General features: G+C 38.7%; 1 protein-coding gene across 2 annotated transcripts in view; it reads left to right on the plus strand.

The window, feature by feature from the left end:
- LOC136864287 (complex I assembly factor ACAD9, mitochondrial) overlaps positions 1-27,062 on the plus strand; it is a 226,464-nt gene that overhangs the window by 69,777 nt on the left and 129,625 nt on the right. For both annotated transcript variants that reach the window (XM_067141066.2, XM_067141065.2), the window contains exon 5: positions 20,324-20,444. In XM_067141066.2, the coding sequence (XP_066997167.2) occupies positions 20,324-20,444 (121 nt within the window). The remainder of the gene's footprint in view (positions 1-20,323; positions 20,445-27,062) is intronic.

Raw genomic sequence — 27,062 nt, forward strand, 5'->3', positions numbered from 1 at the left:
GGAAAATCGGTAGAGAAAAAGGGAAAACGCCTGCGGGATATGCTAATGCCACCTGAATTATTGCCAGGAGTAAACTTGAATCCCGCCAAAGTAAAGGACGTAAAAAGTTTGCTTGAAAAGCATTTTGGAATGGATTGGGAAAGGAATGAATTGCTTTCTTTTTATAAGAATCTGTTCACCTCAATTTCTGTAGACGAAAACAATCTTGTTGAAGAAACAGAAGTTCTTTGTGATGGATCTCAAGAGGAGGGAACAGATTTGAAAGTTTTATTAACAACAAAGTGATGTTTTATTGTTCAAGCTACTTCTATTGTGAGTGCAGTGTAGCCTATAAAGGAAGAATTCTCTCTAAATACTATGGATAGGATGTAAATATGATAAATCACATTGCTGTGTTTAATTTATTAGTGAATATCAATATACTGATAGCAAAAAGGTGTATTAGTGTACTGGTGAGTTTCATTACAACATTATATTCTCAATTCTTTCATTTTTCTTGTTTTAAAATAAGTTGTGTGAGGTAATATATTTTGATTTCTTTGGATGCTCCAAAACTCGTCTTATCCAAAATACAAATGTAATTTATTGACGTTCTACTAATTATGTTTATAATTCTTCAGTAAGACGACCCTACAACATTGGACTTGAATGCGTCGTAATACATTTAAACAAGTGAGACTTATATTACAAAAATTACAGCTTTTAGCTTTTCCTGAAAAATCACTTATGGTGGATAAGACGAGTTTTGGAACGGACTGCCTCACTTATTGTATTGATTAGGTGGTGAATTCAATAAATTAACTTATTGTTCCAATCGGACACTTATACGAGGTCGGCTATCAGGAATGTGCATGCACACAGAATAAAGGCTGGGGTCAGGGAACAAAACCTGCGATGGTGTACTGTGCCATTCCCTATTCGTGCATGGCGAATTTTATTGGTGAGCATGTCCGTAGGAAAAAACTGTACACTTTGGAGTAAAGCATATCTGATCACTTTGTATGTAATGTATGTTGCAAGAATGCAACAAAAGTACAAACTTGGTGATATGGGATTTTCAACACAAAATTACCTTTCATGATTTGGCAGATCAATACCATATATAGCCACATCGGGTCCTGATGCATGCTCGAATACGGTGAGGCATACTCGTCACCAAAGTATCAAACTAGTTTTTGGCAGATTATCCCACCTTTCGATAACTGCTTCAGTCAGTTTTTGAATGTTAGCAGGTGGATTAAGACGATGCTAGTCACACAATTCACTGTTCACTGTGTGGTGTGCATCTCAAAGAACTGATTGACCACTCTGGCTCAATGGGCACGAGTATCATCATCCACTAGAATAAAGCCCTCACTCACAATGGCAACAAGTCCTGTGACTAAAGGTTGGTGGATGTTGTCCCGCCTCTGTATACGAGGCCAGTCATGTCATCATGGATATGAATTAGAGGGATACATCGACCAAACATAATCCTATTCCAGAGCATGATGGAACCCTCTTGCTGTTGATGGTGTCCCAGGATGAAGGGCTCATTCAGTCTCTCGCCGTATCATCTCCAGACTATAATTCTTCTGTTGTACGGGAGCAAAACTTATGGTGACCATGTCAGAAAAGATTGTACGCCTCTATTCCTGATGCTATGGACTATGAGTTGTTGCCCACTTCACACAAGCTCTTCTGTGGTGTGGTTTTAGGGGAACTTTTGGCACAGGCCTCCTTCATATCAGTCTTCTGCCATGCAGCCAATTTCACACTGGCTGACCTAACACAATCACTCCGGTAGCCAGTCGAAGATCCTGGTGAACAAGGTGGCGATAGTAGTGGGCCTACAGTGTGCTGAAAGCAAGAGATGCCAATCCTCCCTCTGAGTTGTTTGGTTGCTGTTGATCAGCAACTTTTTGTTTGTCCCTGAACATTTTCCAAACCGGGCAAGTTGGCCGTGCGCGTAGAGGCGCGCGGCTGTGAGCTTGCATCCGGGAGATAGTAGGTTCGAATCCCACTATCGGCAGCCCTGAAGATGGTTTTCCGTGGTTTCCCATTTTCACACCAGGCAAATGCTGGGGCTGTACCTTAATTAAGGGCACGGCCGCTTCCTTCCAACTCCCAGGCCTTTCCTATCCCATCATTGCCATAAGACCTATCTGTGTCGGTGCGACATAAAGCCCCTAGCAAAACTAAAAACGTTTTCCAAACTGAAGTCCTCACTACTCACTGCTCACTCCAACATGAGTGGCGATATTCACCTTTGGGCAGCATTCTTGCAGTAATGTCACAGTTCGAATCCAGTCAGTTGTCATGTTTACCTCAGTCCTGCATGTGCTGTCTATACACCACCGTCCTTACAAGTAATGATGTTAAACTGATGGACACGGTAAATGACAAATATCGAACCTGTTCGGGGTTTAGCGTCACTGTGTCTCAGACACTGGCCTACAATACACACTGTAAACATGTTTGAGGTACCGTGATATATATCACGGGAAATCATAATTTTCAAAATGTTTTTGAGCACTGCATTATTGTGGAAATATTTCTTCAAATATTGTCCTCATTTTGCTTGTAAAGCTTCTGTGCATTTGTGTATGCAGACTGCTTGAAGTAGTAGTAAATGCATATATACTCATGTTATTGTTCATCTTATAACTCAGGCATCGTCAGTCGAGAGTGAAATGCCTTCGGAGCCAGTTTGCTCCCCGCTCTCGAGGAACGAGAGCAGCTTAGCAAGCAAGTAGGGGAAGAAGTAGGGGAAGTGCATGACGTAGTACGCATTGAAGGGCAGTGGCGCAAGTACAGTACGGCCGCGGTATGCAATCCACCTGACTGCTGCACTCTTGTCATGTGACAAACACCCGTCCCGAGCGGAGCAAGTAACACCGGCTTCCTAGAGCAACTACATGATGGCACCTGTTATAACTGATGATTTTTTTTTTTTAACGTAATTGACTGGGTGTACAAAGAATCTTTAAATCTGCTATAATTTATTCTACAAAGGAAGGTTTTTTTGAATGTAAATCCATAATTTGGTGTGTACATGTCTCTTACCTAGATAATTTTCAGTTTATGAAGTAATATAATCAAATGTAAACCTAGTCATTTTGTTGCTATATTTTCACCACAACTTTTACACAGCCTTAACTTTTACTAAATATATACATCCCTATACTCCGTACGGCTCTACTTCTAAATTGACGTTTTGGCAGATTTTGGCTCTGTCTGCTTGTTATGCGCTGAAGCATAGACATCCAACCAATCCCAAGCTGCCATTCATATCGATTTATATCGGCAGAGCAGGATCTCGAAACCTAGTTGCCAACTCTAATATTTACACTCACCACGTGGTTAACCTATCTCGCTCAGCGTGTATGGTATTTGGTACGGTTCACGATCTTTTGCATTTTTCTTCAATATTTAGTGTGTTTTTCATGTTGTTGGAGGGTTCCAGTGACTCTGAGATCAGTAGAGTGCTCCCTTTATAGGCCATAACCTCCTTTCTGTGCCAGCCATTAGCTGTTAGTTATGTGTTATTTCCTCATTCTCTTTTATTTTTAATAATATATTGTCATTTAATGCCAGATATTGTTAGTAAGTGTAGTTTTTGTGAATTTGTTTTCAATCCATATTCTTTCGTTTTTCTGAGTACTGTATTGCATTTCAAAAGGGCCGTTTACCGCAGTCATATTGCATCAGCTGTTCTCGCAGGCGTAGCGCGCTGGCAACAGAGGAAAGGCGATGCTCATTTGTTTTGCGAAACTTCAATTTAGAAGTAAGGCCGTACGGACTATAGTTTGACACAGACCTTGATGCTTAGCCTAAGTCAGCACCAACAGAAAGCAGAGTAAAAGTGCATAGGTAGCACAATAATAAACTTAGTAGAGATGCAAACGCAGTGGTGCTGTATGACCCACGCATAGGCCTGTGTAGACCCCGGCCAAGGCGGACGTAATACAGTCTGAAATTAGACCCTTTCTCCTCCACCAGAGATGCCGAAAGAATAACAGACGGCCAGGCTGAGTGGCTCAGATGGTTGAGGCGCTGGCCCTCTGACCCCACTTGGCAGGTTTGATCCTGGCTCAGTCCGGTGGTATTTGAAGGTGCTCAAGTACGTCAGCCTCGTGTCGGTAGATTTACCAGCATGCAAAAGAACTCCTGCAGGACTAAATTCCGGAACCTCGGTGTCTATGAAAACCTGAATGTAGTTTGTGGGACTTAAAGCAAATAACATTATTGTTGTTATTATTATTATTAGAATAACAGACGTTACTAACTAAAAGGAAAGAGGGAATAAGAAATAACACATAAGTTTATTAAATTGAAAATTTGGGAGGAAAATAAAATTGACAAAGTTAGGGCGTAATTGTGCCATCCAACCAAGACACATAGTACCAAGGAACGTACTTACGGATGTTTTTAAATAACTCCTTTCAACACGGTGTTTGCTCATTTATCTTCATAGCATGATATTATAGTATATCCTTTTATCACATCTACGGTGACTGATATTCCATCTCATCCATATGAATTAACTGGTTGTATGGTATTCATAATAAAAATATCGGCACTGATCTGACTAGAAAACACACCCACTCCCAAAAGCAAAACAAATCATATTCTAACAATACCCCCACCCAGAATAAAAGTTAAAAAAAAAAAAATAGAAGGGCGTCGTGAACTAATTGGGGGGCAGACAGCACGGTGCTCCTACGATTTTAGAGGGCACATATTTTATCCAGGTTAGGCTACGGCAGTGCAGTGTATGGATCAGCAAGGTAAAGCATCCTTGCAAAACTGAATACCATCCACCACAGCGGAGTTTGGTTGGCAACGGGAGTTTTTCGTAGAAGCCCCATTACTAGCCTGCTCACTGAATCTGGTGTGCTGCCTTTACACCTGAGGCGCCAGCAAATGCTTCTGGCATATGCTGCAAATTTGCGACATGCCACTTCACCCAAGCTATCCTTGCATATTCCTGAATGGAAACCGTCGGCTGTAGGCTGTTTATCCTTGGGCAATGCAGCCTGTTGGAATATCCTTGGATAGCAGGCACAGATTGTTATGTACTTTCAGTTCCTAGTCTTGTCAGACGACCAAGTAGGGTACCTCCTTGGATAATATGACTACCTGAAATAATTCTAGATTTGCACACTTGCCCAAAGGCGAACACAGACCCTTCAATTTATCGGAGCCTCTTCCTGTCCGTTGTTGGCCGGTACCCCGATTTATTCGTTGTTTTCACATATGGTTCGAGGGTAGAAATGGGAGTAGGCTGTGCGTTCATTATCAACAACAACAGGTTCCTTTTTTTTCTTTTTCTTTTTTTTTTTTTTTTTTTTGCTAGGGGCTTTATGTCGCGCCAACTCAGATAGGTCGCCAAGGCTGCCAAGGAGGCTGTTATATTGCCCTCATTGCCTTACAGGGTTCCAGCCGGTGATATTTGCTCTCAGCAGAGACATTTGGTTATGTCCCATTTGGAGATAGAGTGGCAGGCCACCCCTCCCCCAAATAAACTGAGAAAAATAAAAGGAACTACGAAGGTATGGAAGACTTTGCTTCGGGCTTCTCGGAGGAAAGCAATGGTATTATGTTGTCTTTGCCTCGGTCATGGCATAGTAACGCACTCCTACCTACAGAAGGGTGAACGACACCCCCCTCCCCGGTGTATACTTCGGTCATCTGACCGTGGTACACATCCTTACGGAGTGTGTGGACCTGGCCGATCTGCGCCGTAGTCTTAAACTCCTGAGTACCATTTCCCTCATCCTATGAGATGACAAACTATCAGCATAGCTCCGTCATTTGTTTTATGAGGGATAGTGGCCTTTTTTTATTGTGTATAAAAGTGTGTTTTCTATTAGGTTCTAGTCAGTTGATAGATTTTAAAATTTTAATTATCATGTCTTTTCGTACCATCTTGTACCATTAGGGTCCGATGACCTAGCTGTTAGGCCCCTTTAAACAACAAACATCATCATCATCATCATCATCATCATCATCATCATCATCATCATCATCATTTCATATGTCAGTCATTAATCATTTCCCCATACGAGTGCATCCTCGCCGCTAAATGGGGGCTTCATTTATTCCATTCCTGACCTGATTGAATGGAATCAGGCTGTGGATTTTTCATGTGGGTACATGAGCAGGTAGAATTACAAACTGTGACTGCCAACAGCAGGAAAGAAAATTCATTTTTCATTATATTTTTATGGAAGAAATAAACATTCAGGCAGTTTATGTTTGGTATGGCAGCTTAGTGTTTGGTTGTGCTATTTTGCTCTAGTTTAATAGTGGGTTAAATGTACAATTTGTGTCAAAACTCTATAAACAGATTTTCTGCAAATTTCTGATAAGTTTACCTTTAAAACACAATGTTGATAAATTATTATAGGCAATGTTTAAAAGAAAAAAGATTGCTGAGCAGCTGATCATGATTGGACTTATGGAGCAAAATAAAGTCTTCTGTCAGCTTAGTGATTTCGTGTGAACCAACCAGTCACCTCAAAAACTTAATTTTTTCACAACAAAAACAGGGATATTTTATCCTTAAAATCTCATTTCAGTTGTTATGATAATATCCTGAATGTGTTATTCCTATCGTTCCATCTGTTGGAGAATGTAATTTCATTCCAGACAAACAAGAGTCCTTATCAGAATCATCAGACTGTTAACCTTGAGCGTCTGCTAATCCACGTTTATTCTTGAAAATGCACTACTCACGATATTATAAGAGAAACATAGTTATGGATTTAATTCTTCACAAGCAAGAGGAAGAATTAATTGCTTTGAGTCTGCAACAATGAAACTCGTTGGTTTGAGAACATTCAGCTGACATTTTCTTTTGAAATGGAAGATTCTGTTTGTGCTTGTTTAAAAGTAAATTAATCAGTGAATGAATTATTGATGGAGGCCTGAATTGAATATAATCCTGAAGAATGATGATTTGTTTATTCATCAAAAGGTGGTTTAAAGCAAGATTGCTGTACGGTGGGAATAAAACCTCTTTAATTTCAATAACACCTTAAGGAGTAATAAAAGATTCTCATATGAAAATATGTCACTATTATTCAATGCTATAAATTACAAAGAATATTGCTGGCAAATTTTTGGCAGTTTGAAAAGAGAGAGAGAAAAAAACTTAGTTGCTCTGACTGCAGTAGGAGATAGTTGTTAAGTTTTGTTGTATTTTAACTTTGATGCATTTGTGCAACAGCAACATTATGTGGTAGTGGGCTGACCTATGTTCCTGAATATCCTGAATGTTTCTGGAGAATATAATATTAAATGTCATCCTCTAGTAAAGTATAAAAATGTTCTTCCTCTACTGGATTTTTAGGTGGTGTAATACGATCAATTTCAGAAACACTGTCAGGGTCAACAGAAATGATGTTACCCGAAAGAATATGCCCCAAAAATTTAATAGAAGTCTGAGCTAAAACAACTTTGGAAGGGTTGACGGTAAGATTAACAGAGCGTAGACGAGAAAGTACTTCACAAAGATGTTTAATATGTGTATCAAAATCAGGGCTATAAATTAAGAGGTTGTCCACGTACGGAAATAGATACTGATATTTTATATCGGCAAAGAGGCGGTCAACAAATCTTTGCAGAATTTGTGAACTGAGATTAAATCCGAAAGGTACTTTTGTAAACTGATACAGACCCGTGGGTGTAATAAAAGCAGTATACTTGGAGCTGCTATCGTCTAAGGCTATTTGGTTATATGCAGAATTAAAATCTAAGAGGGAAAAATATTGTGCATTGGTAAAATGCTGAAAAGCGGTTTGAATTTTAGGCATTGGGTATGCATCATAGAGAATCTTAGAATTAATTTTCCTATAGTCGACTATAAATCAAAAAGGTCCGTCCGGTTTATCGACGATAAACGCGGGAGAGGCATAATCAGAAGTGGAGGGTGCAATAGTTTTATCGGCAAGCATTTTGTCGATAAGTTGATTAAGGATTTTCATTCAAGGCGGGCTCAAGTGGTAAGGGGGAGAATGAATAGAAGTGGGGTCAGTGAGATTAATATGAGCATTAAAATTAGTAACAGCTCCTAGTTTAGGGGTTACAACATCGGAAAACTCCATTAACAAATTATCAAGTTGATCAGACTGAAAACGATTACAATACACATAATCCTGACGAACAGGAGAAAGATGTGAAAGAGGAAAATCTGGATAATTTACTAATGGAATCCTAATGTCCAAAAAATTGAAATGGGTAGAGGAATTGAAAGAATCAAGTATCAAGTCAGTGTAACGAAAAAAATCATATCCCAGAATTAGTGGATATGATAAATTTTCAACACATTAAAAGAGTAGTGCCAAGAAAAATGTTGAATTTTTAAGTTAAGCGTAACTTGACCAAGGGTCTGACGTACATTATTTGATGCAGAAGTACAAAGAAGTGAAGGCGGAGAAAGTTGAATATGAGAGAAAAGTTTCTGAAGAGATTGGAAAAGTTCTAGACTAATTAAATAAGTTGTCAAACCAGAATCTAAAAGTGCAATAGTAGGAATATTGTGAAGCAATACCACAATATGAGAAATCCTGGGTATTGGAAAAAAAAAAAAAAAAAAAAAAGAAAACATATTCTAGGCTCGTTGAAATACGAGGGCTAGTGGAACATCGAGGAGGTAACCGAGTAGAAGAGTGATTATGATGAAAAGAATACACTTGATTAGGCAGATTTTCCCCTTGAGCTCGTCCACTGTCTACGGACAGGTATTGCAGGCGTTTTCCCGGAATGGAAGAAGCACAATTTTTAGCTATATGCCCAGTACCTTTACAGCATTAACAAATAATAGAAGATTTGCTAACTGTAGGAGGACTAGACAGTGGTAGTGATATCGTCGGAGGATGAGGGGTAGCTAAGGGATGTAATATGGGTGGTGGTACATAAGTATAGTAGGAGATATTGGCATAAGAGTACGCCGTGTGAGCTTGTGCTGCAGTGTACAATTGTAGCAAAGAAGTAGGAGGGGAATGTACATTAAGAAGTTGTCGAAAAGAAGGCACAGCATAAAATGTAACAACTGATATCAATTCTGATGGGTCATTAGTGATGATAAGTACATCACTAAAGATAAGAATAGAATATCTAAATAGTCATGTATAGGTTCGTCAGGGCGTTGATGACGGCGAACAAATTCCAAACTTAATTTGTGCCGTACTTCATAAGGTAAGAAGTAATTATGAAGACAAGTTCGAAATTGAGCCCAATCCTGAAAGTATGTCTTATTTTGAAGCCAAAAGTTAGTTAAACACCCAGTAGTTTTAGAAATTAATAAACTAATGAGCTGAGAAAATGGGGCAAGTTGAGCCTTTAAGAATTTATGAACGAAAAATAGTTAAATTTTGAGGATCTATATAAGTTAAAATAGGCACTTGTGTTAAAGATTGCTTAATAATTTCAAAATTAAGGGAGTTAGTGAGCGGATGTGGAGAAATAGGCGATGAGGTAAATGACCTAGAAACCTCAGGGTGTAGATGATGAGTGGTAGTCGAAGGTTTTGGTTTCAAGTCTTGGTCGAGTAAATTTGAAGTGTTAGAATGAGGAGACAAAAAAATAGCAAGTGAAGGGTCTGAGGTTGAAGTATCATCAAAAGAAATTAAGTCTGCACAAGGGGGATTAGGTCGAGAAAAAAAAAAGCTGGAGGTGAAGATGAATAGTCATCACAATGATATAACAGAGAATTGTCAGAAAAATTTGCCATGTTAAGAACAAAAGAATGGCGTTATAGTACGAAGAGCAAAAAAAGTCACAGATTAAGTATCGCGGGTATTGAAAAGCGATAGAGTAAGAATAATAGAGACCCAACACTAAATAAATAAGAAAAGTTACTCTGCTACCATTTTGTTATGATTGTGGGGGGTGTATGAAACCAAGCATGTATCTATATGCAGCAGTTTGTGGAAGGTAGTATTACATATAGCGCAGTGATTTTTAAAGATATATTGACAAGCCATCCAATCAAAAACAGGCTGGGATTGATGAGAGGTCCGTGGGGAAGAACAAGAAGAATAATAGTAAGGTTTAATCAAAACAATATATTCTTTCTACTTGAAAGATGACCAGAATAAAGTTCAACATTTCACAAAATCGTAAAGTATAAGAACAGTGCTCGAATGGAAAATAACATATTTACAAGAAAACCCTAGACCATTTACAAAATGTTACATGAGGCAATTCAAGAAAAGATGTAATGAACTTCCAGCCTCAACCCAATGAGATAAATGGACACAGTTTTAAAATTAAGAAAAGGAAAAGGAGGACAATGGGGAGGGAACAGGATGGGATCACAGCAGTAGGAGTCGCCCAAGCACGTAAAGATGTAGAGTGCAAAGTTAGTTCATAGTGTGCTTGCTAAGTCCAGGCCCATATTCAATCATTCAAACCCCTTCACTCTATGTATTATCTTGTTGCCATTATTTTGTTAAAAAACTCATGTATAACTCAAACTGGCCATGGAGATGAAGTTGAAATTAAGTCCTGATTGCCAAAATCCACTGGGCAAATAATAATAATAATAATAATAATAATAATAATAATAATAATAATAATAATAATAATAATAATAATAATAATAATAATAATAATAATAATCTCTGTTGCTCACCCAATCAGGAAGATATAAAAATATAGTTTCCCAGCAAAACACCGGGAACTCGTTTGAAGACCCTCCAACCTCACTCGGTATCAGTGCTGGACTGAAATCCGAGGGATCAGGCGAAGAATTTATAGGGTGGCAGAAAGTTCGTGAAGCGCACATGGCTTAGAGAAGTAGCAGGTAGTGACGTAGTGAGTGACATAACCCAGTGGTAGTTCAGTATGTAGTGAGATGTCCAGCAGGTCGGGCGATATGTGAGGCAGCAGCGAGAGTACAAGGCCAAATAGATGAGTGCTTGTAGCGGCATGTTGAGTAAGTGAAGCAGAGTACGAGAGAACGGCGGCCGTATGGAGTCAAGTAGGTGAGTGGTTGTTACAGTCTAAACTAAAAACTGATTGCTGCAAGAGATATGATGCATTTGTTGTTAAAATTAAATCGGAATTGAATGAAACAAAAAAGAAAAAGAGTTAAAATCACAACAAGAGGACAACTGGCATGAGGCAGAAAATGCTAAAAGCATAATGAAAGAAGACGTGGCAGGTCAGTATTGGATCCTAAACTAGAAGTTCTGGTATATGACTTTGAGAAGACTCTTCCACTCCCAAGACCGCCTACATACATAGTTTTGTGTAAGAGGCAGCTCTGGCTCTATAACCTCGGTGTTCACACATGCAAAAGGAATGAAGCACACTGTTACCTCTCGACAGAGAAGCAGGTTGGAAGGAGAGCACAAGAGGTTGGTTCATGCTTGAAGAAATTTTGTGAAGAACACTTACCACCCAATTTAGAAGAACTTTTACTTTGGTCAGATTCATGTGGTGGTCAGAATTTTAATATGAAAATGGTTCTGTTCTTGAAATCTATAATGGGATTTCATAACTCCTTAAAAAAGATTTTAGTGAAGTTTCTAATATCAGGTCACTCATTCCTATCCGTTGATTCAGACTTCTCAGATATTGAGTCAGCGTTAAAACTACAGCAGCGTCTGTTCAGTGTTGAAGATAACCTTTTTTGTCATTGAAATCTGCAGGAGGAAGAAAATGAAGGTGCATCGCATGAAAAAAGGACTTGTAGTCCTTAGAGGAATTAGAGAATTCTATAGTGAATTGTAAAACTAATGCATGTAAGATAAAAGTGAACTGGTTCCAAACCTGAGAAATAGTAATAGAAAAGTCACTGCCAATGTCACTTTTCATGAGAAAAACCTTTGACAGGTGTTTTCAAGAAGTTAATATACAAAAGAAAAACGCTGGTGGGCTTTCGTCTATGTTCTTTACGAGGAGATTGCAACCACTATGGCTTCATGGGAAACCCATTTCCATTGCAAAACTAGAAGACATTAAATTTCTTTGCATCTCATACCTCCTGATTCGCTCAGCTTCTACAATGATCTTATTGCCAGAAGGGATGTGGTAGAAGTTATCGACAGATTCAATGCTCCATCGGATTTTGATGAAGATGATAATGACTGGTGTTCAGTGTACACAGAACAGTGATTACAATAATAATTAAACTTATGTCATAATGGTCCACCTTTTCAATACTATATTATGCAATCTTTACATTACATTTGTAATCTAGGAACTAGTTTCAGCCTTGGTTGGCCATCATCAGCCTTAATGCAAAACTGTGCAAACACATCCAATAACTAAAACAAATGTACAAACACACACAAATGACATTAAAAACTGTTAATAACATTTGGGATAAACTATGTCCACATGAAAAATGTGACAAAATTAAAATCATGCTGTAAAATTCTTAAATGCATTGCATCATGTTAAAACGTTCCATTAGAGCTTGTTAAAATATAATGAAAATGCTGAACAGTTTCCCTGTTGGACATTGTCAATGGTTGAATCAAGGACGGCACATGAAGATATGGTTAAATAACTGGCATGTTCTTAATTTGTAGCTGGTAGACATTTGCAATTCAATGTGGTGTCCATGAAGTTAACTTGAATAAATGATAGGCAAAATTAATGAACGGAAGGAGAGAGAGTGCTAATCAGATGGCACAGGTTATATGAGACTTACCTTTCGTTGCGGCATGTGGTGCGTGGCCTATTGTTGTGTGCCTAGTACTAACGGTTGTGAGATTCAAAGAAAAGGGAGAGGGTGGGGCAAGAAGAGAGGGCGGGGCAATGAAAGTGGAGTGAGGGGGAAGGGGTGATTAAGGTTTGGGCCGAAGGATGTGGGAAAACAGATGGCTGCTGAGGAAAGGTGCTGTGAATAGTATGAAAAACTGAATTACAACCTCTTGCCACAGTTTAAGATATACATGTTATGCACAGGTACTGTAAAGCGTACAAGAAAATATTCTTTAATTCGATTGACATGATGCTGCTCAATGCCTATGTGTTGCACAGACTAGTGAACAGGAATACAGGCAGAACCTTTCAAGTGTTCAAACAGAATTTTCCGAGGGAATGATTGCTAGTCACTGTGTGTTGGTGTTGGAGGATGTCGTCCCTGTATCATACATTGCCCTGCATGACTAGGAGTGGTATACGATGGCCCCACATAATGCCACGCCATAACGTCAGAGAACCACCACCTTGCTGCATGTGCTGGACAGTGTGTTTGAGACGTGAAAGCTGACCAAGATTGCCTCCAAATATATTGCTGATAATCATCAATAACAAGGCTTATGTGACACTCATTGGTGAAAAGGGCTTTATGCCGATTCTGAAGAGACCATTCAGCACAATTTTGGGCTCATCTGCCACATGATGTCTAGGTTGGTGAGCTGGGCCTTGCCATGGGCATCGAGAGTGGAGTTGAGCCTCATTTGACCATTTCTCACATTTTGAGTTGAAACATGGCGACCTGTGGCTGCCAGAATATTATTATTCAGAATGGTGGCACTGTAATCACGGTTCCTCTGAGCTGAAATTCTAAGGTAATGATCATCAACTGAAGTCGTAGCCCTTGGACGGCCAGTGCGAGGCAAGTCATCAACAGTTCCTGACTCCCAATAGTGCTTCCATGTTTGAAACACATCACTTTGATTATGGCCCACATGTCAAGCAAGTGCTCTTATTGTCCATCCTTCTTGACATAATGTGATTACGCGTGAACATTCACATGTTTTCATTGCATGTCATGCTTTCCGAGATGCTCACTAAAATGCTTAGAACACACCTCTGCTTCCTCAGTAGTGCAAGAACTTCAAGTGAAACACTGCTTGGTATTTGAGCATGGCATTCTTCCTGTTTATGGGAGTATGTGCAATTGTATGTTTACAAACATCTTTAGAGTCATCTTTCTGGTCTGCATAGGACAGCCCAAGATAGCAACACATAACATGACACACAGGGGTGATGCAAACCTTTTTTTTTGATGTGTGTAAATTGTGTACACTAATAAATTAATAAGTGTTATTGTTCAGCAGATTTATCTATCGCATTCCATATAGTTACATGAGTATCATCCTCACAAGTAGTTTTACCCATTAGAGCGCCATAAACCTATTAACTATGTTTCTCTATCCTGGACGGTTTTCAGTTCTTCTTAAGTTCTGCTGAAGAGGTAAATCAGCGTGTTTCTTAATTTGGTCAATCCATCTGTACGCTGTCCTTCCCTGTTGTCTTACACCATCCACCTTGCCATGCATGATGTATTTCTCAAGATTTTCTCCATCCCTTCTCATGATGTGCCCGAAGAAATGAGGGATCTTCGGACTGACACAGAAAGAAATATGTTTTGAAATGCTGGGTTGCCCAATGATGATCATATTTGTTCTCCTTTCAGTTCACTGTACATGCAACATTCTGCGCCAGCACCTCTCAAACGCACTGATGCGCTGTTTGTCTCTGGCCTTTAGGATCCATGTTTCACAATCATGTTGAAATTCATAGAAAATAAGTGCTTCAACAAGTCACATCTTTGTGTTTGTTATATCCAGATCCTGGAGAGTTTCTTCATAACAACTCTCCCGAAGTTAAACAGTCGTTTCATTTCTGCCTCACAACTTCCCCTGTGAATGATAGTTGATGACAAAATTGCATACAACGTCCAATCTGCATAATTTACCAGTGATCTCAATCTGTGCTCCTCAGTCACAGTTTGGACTTAGTAATGTTCATGTTTAGTGCATACACTCTGCTCAAGTCTGCAAGTTTGTCTTCGCTGCTGGCACAGAAAGTAGTGTCGTCAGCAAGTTTTAAATTATTGTTACGTGTTGGCTGGTAGCGTTTTACTTCTAAAATTTATTAACTAGTTACTAAAACTACACATTTACACACACAGGATTGCCGAGCTTTCAATGTACACGAGTACATAGGACATACACTTATACGGTACACACACATTTTCTCTTAGTCCTCACTGTTTATCTACACTGATATACACTGTCTCTGATCACTTACAATACAGACTCACTCAGCCGCACAGTCGCACTTGTTGGCGTTGTCACAGTCCACAGTTCACAGCCTGCACATGACAGTCTCGTACCTCAGGATGAGGTTTGCTGTCCGCACCCCATTGGAACTCCGCAGCCTACACACATTGGCACCAGTGTCCCCTTCAAGCTGCACCAGAACATCCAATGTCCTTCTACAGCAGCCAGCCACAAGAGGCACACACGACAGCAGGCAAGCAGGACAATCCTCAGTTCAACAGACGAACGCTCCACAGACTGCCTCTCTCAACTCCGGCTATCTCTTGCTGGCAACTCCACTCAAACTAACTGAGTCCACAAACTCACTCACTCACTCACTCACTCACTCACTCACTCACTCACTCACTCACTCACTCACTCACTCACTGAACTGCCCATCTCCAACTCAACACTCTCATTCAACTCTCAGCTGAGCTCCTCGCTAACTCACTCACTCCTCTGCAGGTGCTCTCGCCATACACGTTACCAATGTTCGAGATACGTCGGTCACTGGAATCCTGTGGAAATCTACAGGTATGGAAGTCTTTCGATCCACAGGGCTAGTTTCTATAGTTGTCTCCTCACACCTCGAGGCCTCAGCGACATAGCGGCCTATAAGATCATTTGTAGTGATGTCTGACCAATGAGCACCGGCCCGGTGACAGTCGAACAGCTCACACACGCTTGCCTCGCCCCACTGGAGGTTAAAATGGCGGACAGAGGGGCCAAGTCCATAGCATTATTAATATACACAAGTATATTGCTGAATAAAATCTGTTTAAAATATATTCATCCCCATACACCAATAAACTATAACACTTAACTCAAATAAATATATCCATTCATTATTGTTTACAAATAAAAATGTCTTACTCTATCCTTTTCAATACAAAAATCCATCTATATTAGATGGGATGTCTAAACGTGTTTCAGCCTATCTAAAGTCCATCTTCAGTGGAAGCTAAAATATTACATGTACTGTATATGCAAAAAAATAAAAGCACTGAAAAATGTGTGGAATTAAAAGGTAATGATCATGATTAACACATTAAAAACACATGTGAATGTTGAGGTAGAAAAATCCCTTCGTCTATAACTCTTCTGGTTAGCAAAACTTGCTAAACTTTTTTAAAGGTGGAAGTCTGCATTGCATGACGTAGTGAGACGGTCTATGGGGGGATAAAGAGTGCACATCAACTGCAATGGGAAAAAAAGTGTAGTACCATATCTGAAGTACTTATTTGATTATTGTTTGGTCGGAGGAGCTATACCAGATGAATGGAGAGTTGCTATAGTAGCCCCTGTGTATAAAGGAAAGGGTGATAGACATAAAGCTGAAAATTACAGGCCAGTAAGTTTGACATGCATTGTATGTAAGCTTTGGGAAGGCATTCTTTCTGATTATATTAGACATGTTTGTGAAATTAATAACTGGTTCGATAGAAGGCAGTTCGGTTTTAGGAAAGGTTATTCCACGAAGCTCAACTTGTAGGATTCCAGCAAGATATAGCAGATATCTTGGATTCAGGTCAAATGGACTGTATTGCGATTGACCTGTCTAAAGCATTTGATAGGGTGAATCATGGGAGACTACTGGCAAAAATGAGTGCAATTGGACTAGACAAAAGAGTGACTGAATGGGTTGCTATATTTCTAGAAAATAGATCTCAGAGAATTAGAGTAGGCAGAGCTTTATCTGACCCTGTAATATTTAAGAGGGGAATTCCTCAAGGCAGTATTATCGGACCTTTATGTTTTCTTATATATATATATATATATATACATGATTTGAGTAAAGGAGTGGAATCAGATGTAAGGCTTTTTGCGGATGATGTTATTCTGTATAGAGTAATAAATAAGTTACAAGATTGTGAGCAACTGCAACGTGACCTCGAAAATGTTGTGAGATGGACAGCAGGCAATGGTATAAACGGGGTTAAAAGTCAGGTTGTGAGTTTCACAAATAGGAAAAGTCCTCTCAGTTTTAATTACTGCGTTGATGGGGTGAAAGTTCCTTTTGGGGATCATTGTAAGTATCTAGGTGTTAATATAAGGAAAGATCTTCATTGGGATAATCACATAAATGGGATTGTAAATAAAGGGTACAGATCTCTGCACATGGATTTGAGGGTGTTTAGGCGTTTTAGTAAGGATGTAAAGGAGAGGGCATATAATTCTCTGGAAAGACCCCAACTAGAGTATGGTTCCAGTGTATGGGACCCTCACCAGGATTACTTCATTCAAGAACTGGAAAAAATCCAAAGAAAAGCAGCCCGATTTGTTCTGGGTGATTTCCGACAAAAGAGTAGCGTTACAAAAATGTTGCAAAGTTTGGGCTGGGAAGAATTGAGAGAAAGAAGGAGAGCTGCTCGACTAAGTGGTATGTAATACCAATATAAATAGTCCGTTATTGGATATTATAAATTTTCCAGCTAACTCATTCCTGGTAGCCAGCGTTTCGCCCTCGTGTGCTAGGCTGGGCTCATCAGTTGGTACCTAGCACACCTACCAAGACGCTGGAATGCCAGCGTTTTGCCCTCGTGTGCTAGGCTGGGCTCATCAGTTGGTACCTAGCACACCTACCAAGATGCTGGCTAGTGCATACCGTGGAGGCCACTGCGTAGGCTGATTGTAGCCACCGGCAGTGCCAATGCACTATGAGACACTTTGTCTCATTATCAAATTAACAAATATATCAGATTCTCTATGGGAATCAACATCTATATCATCTAATGGCCAAGCAGGCATCAATTTTTGATAATGAGACAAAGTGTCTCATAGTGCATTGGCACTGCCGGTGGCTACAATTAGCCTACGCAGTGGCCTCCACGGTATGAACTAGCCAGCATCTTGGTAGGTGTGCTAGGTACTAACTGATGAGCCCAGCCTAGCACATGAGGGCGAAATGCTGGCAACCAGGAATGAGTTAGCTGGAAAATTTATAATGTCCAATAACGGAGTATTTATATTGGTATTGTAAATTTACTCATTCGGAACAAATATTTCAGATTCCCTATGGGAAACAACATCTATATCATAAGTGGTATGTTCCGAGCTGTCAGCGGAGAGATGGCGTGGGATGACATTAGTAGACGAATAAGTTTGAGTGGCGTTTATAAAAGTAGGAAAGATCACAATATGAAGATAAAGTTTTAATTCAAGAGGACAAACTGGGGCAAATATTCATTTATAGGAAGGGGAGTTAGGGATTGGAATAACTTACCAAGGGAGATGTTCAATAAATTTCCAATTTCTTTGAAATCATTTAGGAAAAGGCTAGGAAGACAGCAGATAGGGAATATGCCACCTGGGCGACTGCCCTAAATGCAGATCAGTATTGATTGATTGATTGATTGATTGATTGATTGATTGATTGATTGATTGATTGATTGATTGATTGATTGATTGAAAAGAAGGAATGAATGGGTGAAAGAAAATAAATTAAAATATTGCATGAAAAGAAAGAAAGGATATAGGCTCAAACAAACTTACTCGTTAGGAAGCTGTTGTGTCAATTCATTATTGTTATTTATATATTTTCATAAAACTTGTAGGTCCATTGTAATGTTAGAATAAGTAACTCATGGGAGCCCGATTAAACTATTAATATGGATTACTTAGGCAGTTATCTGGGAGTCAAAATGATGCGACTGTGAGACTTGCGATTGTAGACTAATAATAGTATCAAATTACAACAACCGATTTGATATTTATAACAATGTATACAGTTTGTAGTCTCCAATTTTTCAGTGTCCTGTGAGACTTCATCCCGAATAGCTGTCACACTTATGTTTATTTTTTAATAATTCAAGGTGGTCACTAAAACAAATTATTTCATCATTTTGAATTTTCCTTTGAGTAACTGCATTTGTAAAACCCTGCCAGTGCCAGTCGGCTGATTATCATGAGGCTAAACCCTGACTAAGAAGCACAAAAATAAGGCCACAAAGAGGACCTCAAATGCGATGAAAACTCAACAACCCATATTTCTCACCAAAATTTTTTTTAAAGGTACATTTTTCAGTAAAAATGTTAACTAACGAAGGTCATTAAAAAAATTATGCACACCATAAAAATTAGGAATCAAAAAATTTTTGTTTCACAAAATGACTTTACAGGTCTTCAATGTAAAATCCATTCTTCTCAATAACAGTGGCCCGGCATTTCAGCAAGTCTTATATTCCTGTTAGGCCGCCATCTCTTGATCTGTCTGATTACTCGGGTCACTGCATCAGAAGCCTCCTCAGTTGTTTAGAAATGTTTCCTTCGGAGTGGTTTCTTGAGTTTTGGAAACAAATCAAGGCCTCATGGACTCATGTCAGGACTGTTGGGTGGATGGGGATTGATTTCCATCCATAATTCTCCAAAACTCTGCATACTGGTTCGGTAGTATGTGGTCATGTGATATCGTGCAGGAGAGTCGGGATGTTTCCACTGGGAGGACTGACATTTCAATTCTGGCTTAAGATCTCGAATCTGTTTTTCATCTATGGCAGCAATCCTATTTAAGAACTTATCTTCTCTGTCTCTTAGCGTTGAAGCGATTGTTGTGCAATTTGCTTTTTGCTTTTCACTCAGGTGATGAGGAACCCATTTTGTAGCGACTTCTCTTTTCTGTAGTTTCTCGGTTATGATTCTGAACACTGAAGAGACAGACATACTGGGTTGTGTTCAGTACTTGTCTGGCTTTCGTGAAAATGGGTAGCCCACCAGGGCACTGTGCTTTGATCCAGTACTCTCTCCCCACAAAATTCAACTAGAGTGTTGTGAATTTGAGTGAGTGTTTTCTCCCGCAAACTTTCAATTTTGATGTATGTGTGACTTGACCGAAGTCATTTTCTCCCTCCATTTCATATGAGAATTTCTCACTCAAAGCACAGATTATCATAACACTGAAAACACGTGGTGATAGCTGAAAGTCTGGCTCACAACTGACCCTTTGCATGTGGGAATAATTCCACTGTTATGGACATGCATGTGCTCTGTGCCTAATTTTTGAAGTGGCCCTCGTACTTTTATACAGAAATATTTAAAGACGGCACCGTTTTTATAGGTTAAATTGTATAATTTTTTTCAAGTGCTTGATTTCCGAATAGTATTGATTTAATGGCTTGAATTTAAAAACTCGTATGTACTGTTTAAATTTGTAAATTTCCATTTTATTTCGAGGGTGGGGTTTGAATTCCCCTAACACTCTGCCTGGGTACGGCCTTGGTACAGAAGAAAGTGTAACAACTCTCCTTGGAATAAGTCACTGTCATGGTGTGTTTCTTAGAAGCAATTTCAATGCTCAAGTCTCATATTAGTTCTGTATCTCTTTCTTTTCACAGGTGACCTTTGAGGACACTGCTGTACCAGTTGAGAATGTACTGGGAGAAATTGGGTTAGGATTTCAAATAGCTGTGGATATCCTTATTGCAGATCAGTTTTCTGCTGGAAGTACAACTGCTGGTAATTTTTCAGATGTATAAAATTTTTAATATATTGTGAATGATTGTCATATTATTAGCCCCTCTAGATTAAAATCAGAAAATTGATAATTTAGTTGATTAGGTGTATATTAACAGTACTTTTTCTTCAATGTTGCTCTTTTCAGATTGAATGTTATTAAGTACAGATGTAGGCAATGACTATAAACAAACAAGTCCTTTTAGAGGTTCAGTAATCTGTTTGCAAGTCAATAATGAAAAACATGCCAAACGCGTTTGTTATTGATTCAGTTGTTGGAATGTCGCATGTAGGTTAATCTTAAATTTCTTTCTTGCAGTCTGTTTGAATATATCTTTCTAAGTGATGTTGCAAAGCACTTTTCTCTCATTATATTATCTAAAAGACAGTTAATTGGAAAATAAACGTAGGAAAACCTAAAATAATATCTCACTCCCCTGCAGTTTTGGAAATTTTCGAATAACGCTGATTATTCTTAAAGAACAATGGCTTATCGGGCGAGTTGGCCGTGCGGTTAGAGGGGTGTGGCTGTGAGCTTGCATCCGGGAGATAGTGGGTTCGAATCCCACTGTTGGCAGCCCTGAAGATGTTTTTCCGTGGTTTCCGATTTTCACACCAGGCCACGGCTGCTTCCTTCCAACTCCTAGGTCTTCCCTATCCCATCGTCGCCATAAGCCCTATCCACCTAACTGTGTCGGTGCGACGTAAAGCCACTAGCAAAAAAGAAAAAAGAACAATGGGTTCTTGTGCTTGTGCTTTGAAATCAACAGTGGGTAGAATCAAGAAGAATTTGGACAAAGCTATAACATAATTGCCAAAGGAAATAGGAAAGTTGGGCTGCAAAGAATAACTTTTGCACAAGTTGAAAGAGAAATATGAAGTATCATTCCTCAAAATAGAGAACGAGCCATAATAATTATTTCATTGAAGATCCTTGAATTGACATATCTCTAATAACAGCTCATCAGAGAATTAAAGTGCTTGGTTTCTCCTGTTGCAAGGAACCATTCTTGTAACCAGCAATGATGGAAAAGCATACTTTTTTGGTTAAAACAGCATAAGAATTTTTAGTCCTATGAATTGTTTCTTTTTTAGTCATAAACATACTTTATGCAAATGTGTTTAAAAAACTATTGCTTTTTCTGATATTCCTTTTGAATGAGTCATCTATACACAACTTTGATGGTAAATCTGTGTTTGTAAGATGATGCTGGAGTAAAAAATGCAATAGTGACAGTACTGCAAAAATTGTCAGCCTTCCTTTAAGCATCATGGTGTGGTCTGTCGTTGAAGTGGTCTCCTGCGTATTGTTGTTAGAACCATTAGACAGGGTCAGTACATCATGGTCTGGAGAAATTGCTGCTCCCATAAGTCCATGCCCAGGTGGCAAATTTGTGTCCATGCATGATTCTACAACCTGCCAGGAGGCAAAGAAAGTGACAAAATTCCTTTCTGACAACATAGAAGGTTCTGGAGTGACCTCACAACTCACCAGAAGTCAGTCCAATTGATAACCTTTTGGAGCTAATGAAGAGGGAAGTTCCTGAATAAATTGTGGCAGATAAAATCCCATTAATTGAAAGGATCATGAATGTGTGGCATCACAGTTATGATTTAATGAATAACTGCTTCAAATGCAGTGTGCCAGATTGAGTCAAAGTCGCAATCGTTCTGAAGGGAAGTGTCACAAATCATTAGTTTTTCCAAAAAAGTCCATCTGTTTTCCATGTTGTTTCAAGTGTTGAAAATCCTACTTTTATATAGTGGCTGTAATGATATTCTCATCCTCTGTAGATTTATTTAATTTATTCTATGCATAATACGTAATGACTGGTGAAAAGAAAGTACATTCTTTGATCATAAGAATGGTGTGTGCTCACAAGTAACTAATCTCATTTTGTTCCGTATTGAAGATACAATAAGTAAAACTATTTCAAGATTAAAATTATTGTGTCCACCTATTCAATACAAATATATTTTTAGTGATTAAATTCTACATGAATTATAAACACCAGTTAGGGATATGTTTCGTCCTAGTTATGGGCATCTTCAGCCTAATACTAATTTTAAGGTCAAGAATTAAAACTATAAACATTGGAACTTAATAGTAAACTTAACTTAATACTAAATACAATGGTCTTATGCTTTTTACATAGTTTACAATATGTACAGTATGTGCAATATATACATTAACTTTGCCAGAATTTATGAACAATGAATTAATTTATTTTATAATGACTAGACATCCAAATTGTAGATTGGATTGATCACAGCGTGAATTGGGGTTTCTCCACTTGTATTGACTAGAGATTTATCACAGCGTGAGTTGGGGTTTCTTCAACTGTTATGGTTGCCTAAGTCGTAAGAATTGTTACAAAACCGGAACCTTGGTTCAAGTTGATCATGTTAGGGTTTGAATCTGTTTGAATATTCCTTTAGAAATAAGCATGGTTATGTTTTTAGGTTGAAGCATGTATGTTGGAAACATATTGTTGATATCATTCATTGGTACTCATCGGATAAAAATTTGGAATATTAAATCTTCTTGTTGATTAACTTTCCCATTGGTGCATTGTTCAACCTTGGGAGGAATATGAGTTGTCTGTAACTGGATAAGAGAAACAAAGGGGGAATTAGATTGATGAATGTAGAGCCCAATATGATAATAATTGCAGAGTGAAAGTGTTTATCCCATGAACTTACTTGTCTTGTCGACGTTACCTGGGACCACTTGTTCCGGTTGTGTCTGAACGATTAAGCTTGCTACTCCTAGTGTAGTATTGATGCTGTAACGGAGGGGTGGAGCGTGGAGGGGAAGGGGGAGTGAGTTTCAAATTGTGCGTCTGTGTTGATGCTTGAGAGGTGTTACTCGAATTGGATTGGGCGGGCCCGGCATTAGGCGTGCTGTGATTTAAACATACTGGGAACTTTATTCTGATTTACGGCCTGGATTACCCTCGGAGTTGTCTCATATAACGGATTTTTGTTGTCAATGACATCTTTAAGATTATTATTTTTATTAAGTTATAAGTTTGTTCCAAATAAATGTACAATTTTTCCGTTTCATTCAATAATTTCCCCTTACCTAGGCTTTTAACGATGATCAAATCATTCTCTGTTGAGGCGAATTTATGGCCTATTTCACTCATATGCTGGCTCATGGCCGGTTACTTGTTATGCTTGGAAGCAATGTAATGTTCCAGATACCTTGTGTAAAAGCTTCTCCCTGTTTGACCAAAATACGTGAACTCACATTGGGCACATTTTAACCTATAAACACCAGATCCTGAGTAAACGTTTTTGTTCTTATTGACTCTATTGTGGTTGAGGAATATGTTCTGATTATTATTTATTGTCCTGAAGGCTATGTTGACGCTGTGTTTTTGTAAAATGTTAGTGATCTGATGGATAGCTGGGCTGTTATATGTAAATGTGGAGTAGTTGTTTTTCTTTGATTTCTCTGGGACTAGGTTGGAAGATAGCCTAATTTTGATCTTATTAATTAACTGATTGATTACATTTATTTCAAAGCCATTGAACCGAGCTAACTGTCTGAATTACATAAGTCAGTTACTCTCTGAATTACGTAAGACAGTTAGCTCGGTTCAGTGGCTTTAAAATAAATGTAATCAATCGGTTAATTAATAAGATCAAAATTAGGCTATCTTCCAACCTAGTCCCAGAGAAATCAAAGAAAAACAACTACTCCACATTTACGTATAACAGCCCGGCTATCCATCAGAACACTAATGTTTTACAAAAACACAGCGTCAACATAGCCTTCAGGACAATAAATAATAATCAGAACATATTCCTCAACCACAATAGAGTCAATAATAATAATAATAATAATAATAATAATAATAATAATAATAATAATAATAATAATAATAATAATAATAATAATAATAATAATATTTACTCAGGATCTGGTGTTTATAGGTTAAAATGTGCCCAGTGTGAGTTCACGTATATTGGTCTAACAGGGAGGAGCTTTTACACAAGGTGTCTAGAACATTACAATGCTTCCAAGCATAACAAGTAACCGGCCATGAGCCAGCATATGAGTGAAATAGGCCATAAATTCGCCTCAATAGAGAATGATTTGAAGATCGTTAAAAGCCTGGGTAAAGGGAAATTATTGAACGAAACGGAAAACTTGTACATTTATTTGGAACAAACTTATAATAAAAATAATAATCTTAACGATGTCATTGACAACAAAAATCCGTTATATGAGACAATTCCGAGGGTAATCCAGGCCGTAAATCAGAATAAAGTTCCCAGTATGTTTAAATCACAGCACGCATGCACTCCAATAGCCACGCCTAATGCCGGGCCTGTCCAATCCAATTCGAGTAACACCTCTCAAGCATCAACACGGACGCACAATTTGAAACTCACTCCCCCTTCCCCTCCATGTTACAGCATCAATACTACACTAGGAGTAGCAAGCTTAGTTGTTCAGACACAACCGGAACAAGTGGTCCCAACTAATGTCAACAAGACAAGTAAATTCATGGGATAAACACTGTCACTCTGCAATTATTATCATATTGGGCTCTACATTCATCATTCTAATTCCCCCTCTTTTTCTCTTATCCAGTTACAGACAACTCATATTCCTCCCAAGGTTGAACAATGCACCAATGGGAAAGTTAATCAACAAGAAGACTTAATAATCCAAATTTTTATCTGATGAGCACTAATGAATGATATCAACAATATGTTTCCAACATACATGCTTCAACCTAAAAACATAACCATGCTTCTTTCTAAAGGAATATTCAAACAGATTCAAACCCTAACATGATCGACTTTTATTAAGGTTCCGGTTTTGTAACAATTCTTATGACTTAGGCGACCGTAACAGTTGAAGAAACCCCAACTCACGCTGTGATCAATCTCTAGTCAATACAATTGGAGAAACCCCAATTCATGCTGTGATCAATCCAATCTACAATTTGGATGTCTAATCATTATAGGTAAGGTAAGGGTTATTCTGCCCGAAGGCAGGTCCGAATCTCCACAGAGGTGTTCCTGAGCCGGAGGTTACGTGCAGTAGGGTGGCCAGTTCCTTTCCGCTCCTCCATTCCCTTACCCCCCACCAACAGCGTGTGGCAACCCATCCAACTCCTGACCATGCCCAATGTTGCTTAACTTTGGAGATCTCACGGGATCCGGTGTTTCAATACGGCTACGGCCGTTGGCTAATCATTATAAAATAAATTAATTCATTGTTCATAAATTCTGGCAAAGTTAATGTACATATTGCACATACTGTACATATTGTAAACTATGTAAAAAGCATAAGACCATTGTATTTAGTATTAAGTTAAGTTTACTATTAAGTTCCAATGTTTATAGTTTTAATTCTTGACCTTAAGATTAGTATTAGGCTGAAGATGCCCATAACTAGGGCAAAACATGTCCCTAACTGGTGTTTATAATTCATGTAGAATTTAATCACTAAAAATATATTTGTATTGAATAGGTGGACACAATAATTTTAATCTTGAAAGAGTTTTTCTTGGTGTGTGGTCTTCGGAGAGGCTTGGACTTGGTGTAGGTCTTTTGAGTTGACGCCGTACAGTCGACCTGCTCATCTGTGTGGATGGGGCCCTACCTAAGATGAAATCTAATGCCAATCCTGATGACATCACAAACACCCAGTCCCCGAGCCATGGAAATTAAGTAATGAAAGTTAAAATACATGGACTGACCAAGAATCGAACCTGGGATCCCTTGGACCAAAGGCCAGCATGCTAACCATTTAGCAATGGTGTTGGATGCTAATTGATTGAAATTATTATACAACAATGAAAATCACCTCTGATGAATCCCAAAATGTGTTTAGAGGAGACTTGCAATAATTATGTTGCTTGCAACACTTCTTACAATCATTAGTGTAAAGAGGGATCTGTCTTAACTTGCATCTGCTCATTGTACTTTTTCTTTCTCTTTTAATTTGTTTTAGTTTTATGAAACAACTATCCATTTGATGCTGGAGTTATACGACAGGTTTGTGATGTTGAACCTCTGTCCGGTAATTTGCTCAGAGTTGAGATGCAATTTGTTTTGCAATGTTAGTTTGTAATCTTGTTCTATTTGAAGATGTCTTTAAGCTGTGATGAGGTTGCAAGAGCCATTGTGATATTAGAAGATGAGCATGCATTGTTTCACGACCAACCCTATTAGAACTTTGTTCAAAAGTATCCATGACTCGGTGCCAATCTCACTAAATAAGGCCTGCGAACTGTATCAGGCTGCATGGATCCACAATGCTAGAAGTAATGGATTGAATGCCATTCAATCTTAGGTGACTGTTATCAAGTTGATGCCAGGAATTAGATTTGAAATATAACAAATATGGGTATCTAATATGATTGATATGACTTATCAAGAATTAGTAATAATAATATTGGCTTTAGGTCCCACTAACTACCTTTCCGGTTTTCGGAGACACTGAGGTGCCAGAATTTAGTCCCGCAGGAGTTTTTATGTGCCATTAAATCTACCAACACAAGGCTGATGTATTTGAGCACCTTCAAATACCACAGGATTGAGCCAGGATCGTACCTGCCAAGTTGGGGTCAGATGGCCAGCATCTCAACCATCTGA

Source organism: Anabrus simplex, chromosome 2 (assembly GCF_040414725.1).
Source record: "Anabrus simplex isolate iqAnaSimp1 chromosome 2, ASM4041472v1, whole genome shotgun sequence".
Lineage (NCBI taxonomy): Eukaryota > Metazoa > Arthropoda > Insecta > Orthoptera > Tettigoniidae > Anabrus > Anabrus simplex.